The following is an 8,632-nucleotide window of genomic DNA, read 5'->3' as shown; positions in this document are numbered from 1 at the left end:
TACCGATCCAAGCTCGGACCGGTCTCGGCCTGGATCGGTTTTTCAAGGGTAGTGTAAATGGGGCTTCTGACAGGTAAAACCTGCTAAACCCAGCTGGGCCTTGACTGGAACCGTGTACTTTGAGCAGAGAGGATCAATACTGAACTTTCCATCACAAAGATTAAAAGGAAGTCAGGCTTGAAAAGGTTAAAAGAACCTTATAAAGGTATGGTGGAGGATCTATGATGCTACGGGCCTGCATCTCTTCTGAAAGCACTTAGAAATCATACCTGTTATCATGAACCTTTCGATATAAAAGAGGATTTTAAACATAAACATGGTGGACATTGTTGGGCGAATTATCCACACAGATCAGCATTCCTTAGATCGTCACCTGGATAGAGTAATCCTCATGTTTCCTTTTAGTCTTCCTGGGATTCCTCTCATTAAAGACCCTTATCTGGACCCACAAAACTCCCGGCACTAAACCTGCTACACTATTAGAGATGCATTAATCCGATACTCGGATCGGATTATCTGCTCCCATATTGATTATAAAGCAGGATGGGGTATCGGAGGGATGAGGATGATGATCCAGTCATTTCTATTTCTAGTGATGATTGCCTCAGTGATTACATCATCGAAACGAGCAGCACAGCAGCTACTAATGATTTATATCCATGTTAATTTGTTACAGTTTTTTAGCAATGTTGATGTCACGCATGATGCCTTCACTCACATGGAGAGATATGTTTCACTCATTCATTCAGTATCGGATCAGTATTAGCCAATACGATCAGCCTACGGATTGTATCTGATTGGATAAAATAAAAAACGGGATTGATACATCTCTATACATCATCATACTGTATAAACATTTTTATGGAGTTTACTCTTAAATCTTAAACCTGTTAAACAACATTAATCCCAATAAAAAGAGTTAATTTTGTAAATATATTTAACTTAGACTTAGACAACTTTTATTTGAAATTCATTTTGTACAGATTTCAATACATTTCCATTTCTTAAAGTGAAGCAGTGATCAGCTGTACACAGTGTGGGAGAAAAAGAAATTGTGCAAAAGAAAAAGCATTTATATGGAATTTCAGAGCATTAAATATATACGGTGCATAATTTTGGTTTGGTTAAACAGTTCAGCAGTCTGATGGCTGTGTGGAAGAAGCTGTTGCAGAGTCTGCTGGTCCTGCATTGAATGCTGTGAAGCCTCTTCCCAGAGGGCAGCAGGGAGAACAGTCCATGGTGGGGGTCTGTTATTGATGATTTTACGGGCCTCGGGACACACAGCGCTGGGATGAAATGTCTTATGATCCTCTCTGCTGTTCTCACCACTCTTCTCACCTTCTTCCATTCTGAGATGCTGCAGCCTCCACACCACAGTGAGACAGCTGCTCTTTGATCATTCTGAGTCTTTTTGTGCTCACTTTGTCACAATAGCCTCTTTGTTTTAACACTGGGAACATGAAATATAATTTGTGAAGCGTATAGTGAAAGATTTGGGCATCAGTGGCTCAACATGTTCATCCAGAGCACTGTTTTGCTTCTGGGCAAAGATGCAGCAACAGAAGGATGTTACATGAGCACTGTTGCCAACTAGTGGTAAACAGTCAAACTATTTATTTTTCAAAAACAATTGAATCTAGAGTAGTGCAGAGCAAAATTATCAACTTTATGGGGGAAATATATAGTATATAAGCAATCGTTTCATAAATTCTGACAGGTCCAAAATGTATAAGTATTTACTTCTGGTTACCATGCCAACATCAACCTGCCTGGCTGTGTGTTTCCTGAATGGGGCCGACTGTGGAGCTGGTTGCCTTTTGTATCTATGCTTCTTTCTGTATGGCTGCTTCTGTCTCCTTGAACCCCAGTCGGCCTCAGCAGATGGCCGCTCACACTGAGCCTGGTTCTGCTGGAGGTTTCTTCCTGTTAAAAGGGAGTTTTTCCTCTCCACTGTCACTACAAACATGCTTAGTGTGAGGGATTGCTGAAGAGTCAATGAGTCAATGCAATCAACTGGTTTTCCTTACATAGAAAACTTTGAATCAATCTGACTGGATGATCTGGTGAACTGGAAAGTGCCTTGAGATGACATGTGTTGTGAATTGGTGGTATAGAAATAAACTGAATTGAACTGAATTAAGATGAACAGTGTAACATTCATAGCCGGAGCAGTTAACTACACTGTCTCTTGGTTTTTGATGTAGGTGTTTGCGCCACTTTCTACGCTTTATGAGCTCCTATTTCTCAGTTGTGTAAATAAGCTTCCTAGTTGACCTATTTGTGAAGACAAAGATGTGGAAGTTTCTGTGAAAGGAGGCCACGTCCGTCCGGACTGAGCTTCTGTGTCCCAGCAGGGACAGAGAAGGTTTTCCCTCAGCTCCTGATCCATTTCTGAAACCAACTATCTGGAAATGATGACGCTCTCTGTGTACATGCAGAAGGAAATCTCAGCTTTGGTTCCTATTTTTAGTCATCTGTTTTTTACCTGTAGTTTGTTTAAACGGATGGTTGATGATTATGTGTTTATTTTTGCACCTCACAGTTCTTCAACAGACATGGAGAAAAGCGACGACGTTCCCTGAATTTTAAAGAGGAGCCGCTGAGCTAGAACTTGTCGGCTCTCCTCAGAGATGCTCCTCTTTGTGTTTTCTTTTTTGATCACAGCTGGTCATATTGGGAGACGTGAATAATAGGCCTACTTATTAGTGCGGTCTCTATGGCAACAAAGCATGTTAGCTGGGCAGGTCGGTGTCTGGCTAGTCAGGGAGGTTCATGTAGGTGCAAGGCATCCTGGGAGTCAGAACAGATGCAGACAGTCTTTCTGCACGAGAGGACAGCTGAGAACATTAAACTCACAGAGCTGAGGGTGATATGTCTGCATTATTTTCCATTTAAGAATTTTTTGTGATCTCTGATTGCCTATGAGGCCATCTTCGCTATGAGCTGACAGATGAAATGTAGAATTAGACCTTAAGAAAGTTACTGTTAAGAATTAAATAGTGTTTACCTTAATTTTCCTCAATTAGAAACTGAGACGTCACTGATCATTCGGGTTATAACCTATTATTAGGGTTTGACAAACAACAACTTGATGTTTCCTTAAATTCAACAAACATTTTGTTTTTAATGGTATGGATGTTTGTTTTGTCTGATTTCAAGAACCTCACTTTACAAAACTCACTTCAATTCAGTTTATTTCTATAGTGCCAAATCACAACAGGTCAACTCAAGGCACGTTACGACCAGATCATACAGTCAGATTGGAAACCACCTGGTTGAATCAATGCGTTGACTTGATAGCAATCCCTCACACCAAGCGTGCATGTAGCGACAGTGCAGAGTAAAACCCCATTTTAACAGGAAGAAACCTCCATTAGAACCAGGCTCAGTGTGAGCGGCCATCTGCTGAGGCCGACTGGGGTTCAAGGAGACAGAAGCTGAGATAGAAAAGCAACTGTAAAAGGCGGCCCCCTCCAGGAAACACACAGCCAGGCAGACGAGCTCCGAGCCAGCTCCCATGTCAGAGGATGAAGAGAGCACATCCAGTTAGTCTCAGTCAGAGAAACAGGACTACACTGAAAAACAGGCCGATCTCCAGCATCTAGAAACAAAGGTGTTGATGGCAGCAGGACAGCTGATATTTCTCTCTTGGATGGCGTAACAGCCAAACAGGAACAGACCAGATTAATCTACTATGAGAAAAAGCAGAGAGAGGAGGACGTTAGAGATTGAACTAACAGATTCTGCAGAGTGGGAGAATAGAGATAGAATGAAGCAGAATGATGAAAAGGGGTCCCTATGTCCTCCAGAAGTCTAAGCCTATAGCAGCACAAATGCAGAACATAGCTAAGGATAACCTAAAGCCGGGCATACACTGCGATTTTTTTTGGCCTTTTCGGGCTGACTTTCCAGTCGTGCAAAAAATTTGCGATCGGCCCGGCTTTCAGCCTGATGGTGCGTGGTGTAGTGAACAGCCTCTCACGACCACCTCCCGATCAGGAATCGTGTGGTCGGGAGAAAATAAAAACATGTCTTAAGGTGGTTGTGGGCAAATCGTTCAGTGGGCAAACAAGGATTCTTCTTCTTTTTCCTCTTAGATAAAAACACAGAAGCATGGCGGGGGTGTGAATGAAATGGAGTTCTTTCTGTAAAATTGATAGAACATAGTAGCCACGTTTGCTCAGCCATGTCTTTGTTCAAATATGTCGTCGCCTTTTCTTATTAGGGCTTCCAGCACAAAATTGCCAAGGCAGCATGTTTCACTCTAGTGAGCTTCATATTCCTATTCTACTCGTTTAGACGTGCAGTGTGTACAGGTAGATCACATCAGAGCTCCGGGCCACAAAGTGTAAGAACATCTATTGTGAGCTGTGAACTTTTAAACCTAACGGTTGCATTGTACAGTGTGAGCTGTAGCTGCGTGCAACAATTGAACAAAATCGCACAGTGTACGCCCGGCTGAAGTATGTTGGCTGAGGTATAAGAAAGGTAACACCAAGCAGAAATAAATATATGAGAGACACCATACTACATTGTTTTCTTTACAGTATACACCAAAATTAGGTTTGGTCAAATGTTCTAATCTTTATTGTTAAGCTTTTTAATACTAAACTTCAGGCAGTTGAAGTTTTGAATTCATAACTTAATTTCACTGCTGTGTTTAGACATGTTTAAATACTATTCTTTGTTCTTTTAAGCGTTTTTTTTTTGCTTGATTTATTTTAAATTACAGATAATAAAACCAAACAGATGATTTTTACTGAAGTATCAATAACTATTAAAAAAAAAGAAAATCGAAGTAAGTATCTAGAAAAACTGATTATGGAAAAATCATAGTTATAAATGCTAGAATCTTAGAGAAGGTAGACCTTACTTTAACTAGAACAGTTCAAATTTTATGCCATTATTTCCAAATCAAGCTTTTATGTTGGTAGAAGAGGTTAAAATGATGATGGATCCACTCGGCTGGAACCTGATCAGTATTTCTAGTATCTCCTGAAGTTGGATAAAAGGTCAATTCAAGGAAACTTCTCAAAATGGCAAAAGACTCAAACGACTGAAGTCCATCTGTCTGTTGGTAAGGGTGTGGATAACAGCAGAAAGGCATCTCTAAAACATCTTTTCTCTTTTTAAGTTCCTTCATACAGTTTTAAAGCTTCCTCTGATATCTTGATAACTCATCTCACCATCTTCTTTCCTCTAAAACAGCTTTCAAACTAAGGATTTTCTGTTAGCATGAGCTGTTTGCTCCAGATATGATGCATTCAGTGTTCAGGGAAAAAGGTTTGACTTTTCAGTTTCCAACCAACCAGTGACCGGTTGAAAAACGTCCAAATCTGATCATTGGCTTCTTATTGTGTGTCTTTGATTCCACCATCTGAGTTTTTTTTTAATCCTTTGCTATAACTTCAAAATGTAACTTTAGTCACGTTTGAAACCTTCTGTCTTCGAATCAACAAAAACAACGGACTCCCTGAGATTCATTTTTTTTTTTGTTTAGTTTCTAATCGAAGCTTAGAGGAGCACAGCTGTGTGGTTGTGAGTTTAACCTCCTTCCCTGTCAGTGTTCGGGGCCTCCCTCGTTAAACGGTCTGAATGACACGGTCATGTGGGCGCAGGGTTCACTGAGGCGGCCGGGGTTACTGGCCGGAGGAAGCAGCCCCTGCATGGCTCCACCCCCTCCCATCTCACCCTGCCTTCTGCAACCAGCTTCTTCACCAACCCATCTCCACTGTGCTTATAGTGTGCTCTCCTTGTCCTCCACAGAAACCAGCCAACATCCTGGTGATGGGAGAAGGCCCCGAGCGAGGAAGAGTTAAAATTGGTAACAGTCACCTTTTTACATCTGTTTAAAGTACAATGAAAAGATGCTGCACTCGGAAAAATTTTAATCTAGATAAGTCATTTTTTCTTAAAAAAGTGCATTTTTTCTTAAATTGAGGATGTAATTGAGACCCTTTGCCATTGGAACAAGACTTTTCACATTTAAAATAAGAAAAAAACAATTGCATCATCTTATTTCAAGTGCATATTATCTAATTATCTTATTTTAAGAGTAAAAATCCTCATTCTGTTGGCAGACCATCTTATTTACCTCCTCAAATTAAGGGTAAATACACTTAATTTAACATTTAGACTTATTTCTAGATGGTTTTTGACCTGTGATGTCATCAGCAGTGTGTCAGGCGTACAGTAGATGCTCTGCGGCGCTTCACCTCTTCCCTTGAGAGGTTGCCAGGGAGCTGAGATCGGCGTTACATAAGCCATCTGTCCTGGGGCTGTTGAAGGGTATTGCTGCAGAGCTGGAATCTATTTTTAAGCCCTCCCACTAATAGTACTAAGGTGCTGTTCCAGTGAAGCCAGACTCTTTGACACTGCTGTCAGGGAGGATGGACACTCTGACCCCAGCTTAAAGGGGCGGGGCCTCAATCGGCAGTCAGCAGATATGACCCTGTTCTCTATTAGTGTGGATCTCTGGTTTCATATGATGCCAAAAGTAATTACTTTGGCTTTTAGATGATCAAAAACCTGGGACGAGGTCTTAATGTCAGTTATTGCAGATTTAATTTCTCTTAAAAAAGTGCATTGTCTTATTTCAATTGCATATTATCTAATCATATTATTTTAAGATTTAAAATACTTATTCTATTTGAAAATCATCTTATTTACCTACTCAAATTCAGGGTTAATACATTTAATTTAAGAGATTTTTACTTATTTTTATATTTCTAGATCATTTTTGCAGTGTGTAAAGTAATTTTTCTGCTAATGGCACACAGCAAAAACGGTTTAAAAATAAGTTAACATTTCTTAAATTAAATATCTTTTTCCCCTAATTTTAGTAGGAAAATCAGATCATTTGGAAATGGAATGAGATGTTTTATTCTTAAAATTGGATAACTAGATAATGTGCACTTTAAATGAGACCAGGCAGTTGTTTTTTCTTATTTCAAATGTAGATTGTCTTGTTCCATTGGTAAAGTGTGTCTCATTTATCTCTTTGCCGCATTTAAAAATCTTCCCCTTTAATTGCAGTAACAGCAGCGGCTTTAAACCAGCAACATTTCCAAGAATCTGATACTCTGCTCTCTAAACTTAAAGAGGCAGTAATGAAGAAGCAGCGTTGTCATTGTCAAGAAACCAAAGCACTTTGTTTGGCAGCATCTCTTCAAGTGTTAAAGCTGAACATTTAAGCAACACTCAGCCTTTAAAGGAAAAGTCCAGTCAGCAAGGAATAACCAATGGATCATTATTTATACATAAAACTAATATGTTTGCGCTGATTTAATGAATTTGGCGTTAATCAGTAAAAAAATAAAAATTATTATTTTCATTGCGATCACAGAGTCTGGGAGCGGCCATTTTTGCCCAGATATAGTAACCCCTCCCTCCTGCCATCTTCCAGCAGTGATGTCACGGTGCGGTAAGCCTAGCGCCATTCTCCCTGCTTTACAAGCAAAATCAATGGGAACTACTAGACACATCTGCAATCAACAACAATTATTGAACATCAGGTAAAAGTGACAAAAAAAAGTTGTTTCATCTTTCTGATTCCTGATCCTCCACGGACGGGTTGGTCGTTGGATTGCCAACTTGAAGAGGGAGGATTTGCCATCGAACTTCTGGCCAGAAAAAACATGTACGGTAATATGTAGCCAACATTTGGAAGAAGAATGTTTTCAAGATGACTTGGATAATAGCGCGTTGTGACAAACACCAGATACAGCACTGGGACTTGATCAACAGCCGATACCGCACCGTGACGTCACAAACCAGTAGGTGGCAGTAGTGTTCTTTGACAAACATGGATGCCTCCAGTAAAGCACATTTAAATGAAAATTACTCTGAATTAGAATCACTTATCATTTATTGAACAGGATGTAATAATTTCATGTTTCAAGTACTTTCAGAAGTTTGAATTCTGAATATGAGCGGACTCTTCCTTTAAATACCAAAGCCGGTTTCAGACTTATGAGCATAAATACTGACAACTCACTCAGTTAAAGATTACTACCTTGGTTTTATGAAATTACTTTAAATTACTGTATCTTGGTCATGTTTATTTTTCTACGATGGAGTATTATTTCGAGAATACAGTCGTAAAATTACAAGAAAAAAATCACAACAAGAATAGTAAAAAGATTATGAGAATATCGTTGTTATATTAAGAGAATAAAGTCCTTAAATTACGAGAAACAAGTTTTATTTTATGACAACTCTTACAAAAAGCACTGTCTTCCCTAAAATGAGGAATGACGAGCATCATGTGAAGTTATTCTTTGGCTCTGGTTTAAAAAATAAGGGAATCTTTTAGCACCAGCAACAAATTGGGCAGTAGGTCAAAGTGGAATCAGGTTGCAGATCAGCCGTAATCTGCTGGTCAGAGCTCGAAGCTTTCTTTCTCAAACTGGTTGTTGTATGATGACTTAATTCTCATAATATTATGACTTTATTGTCGTAATATTACGGCTTTAATCTTGTAATGTTAAGACTTTATTCTCGGAATATTACGACTTTATTCTGGTAATATTACGGCTTTAATCTTGTAATGTTAAGACTTTATTCTCGGAATATTACGACTTTATTCTGGTAATATTACGGCTTTAATCTTGTAATGTTAAGACTTTATTCT

At 39.3% G+C, this 8,632-nt stretch overlaps 1 protein-coding gene across 1 annotated transcript in view; it reads left to right on the top strand.

The window, feature by feature from the left end:
• cdk19 (cyclin-dependent kinase 19) overlaps nucleotides 1-8,632 on the top strand; it is an 80,165-nt gene that overhangs the window by 58,023 nt on the left and 13,510 nt on the right. The window contains exon 5 of the mRNA XM_015388235.1: nucleotides 5,767-5,824. Coding sequence (XP_015243721.1) covers nucleotides 5,767-5,824 — 58 coding nt within the window. The remainder of the gene's footprint in view (nucleotides 1-5,766; nucleotides 5,825-8,632) is intronic.

This window comes from Cyprinodon variegatus, unplaced genomic scaffold (assembly GCF_000732505.1).
Source record: "Cyprinodon variegatus isolate N-32 unplaced genomic scaffold, C_variegatus-1.0 Scaffold417, whole genome shotgun sequence".
NCBI classification, from domain to species: Eukaryota; Metazoa; Chordata; class Actinopteri; order Cyprinodontiformes; family Cyprinodontidae; genus Cyprinodon; species Cyprinodon variegatus.
The sequence above is the reverse complement of the archived record's forward strand: the minus strand, read 5'-3'. Positions and strand labels throughout refer to the sequence as shown.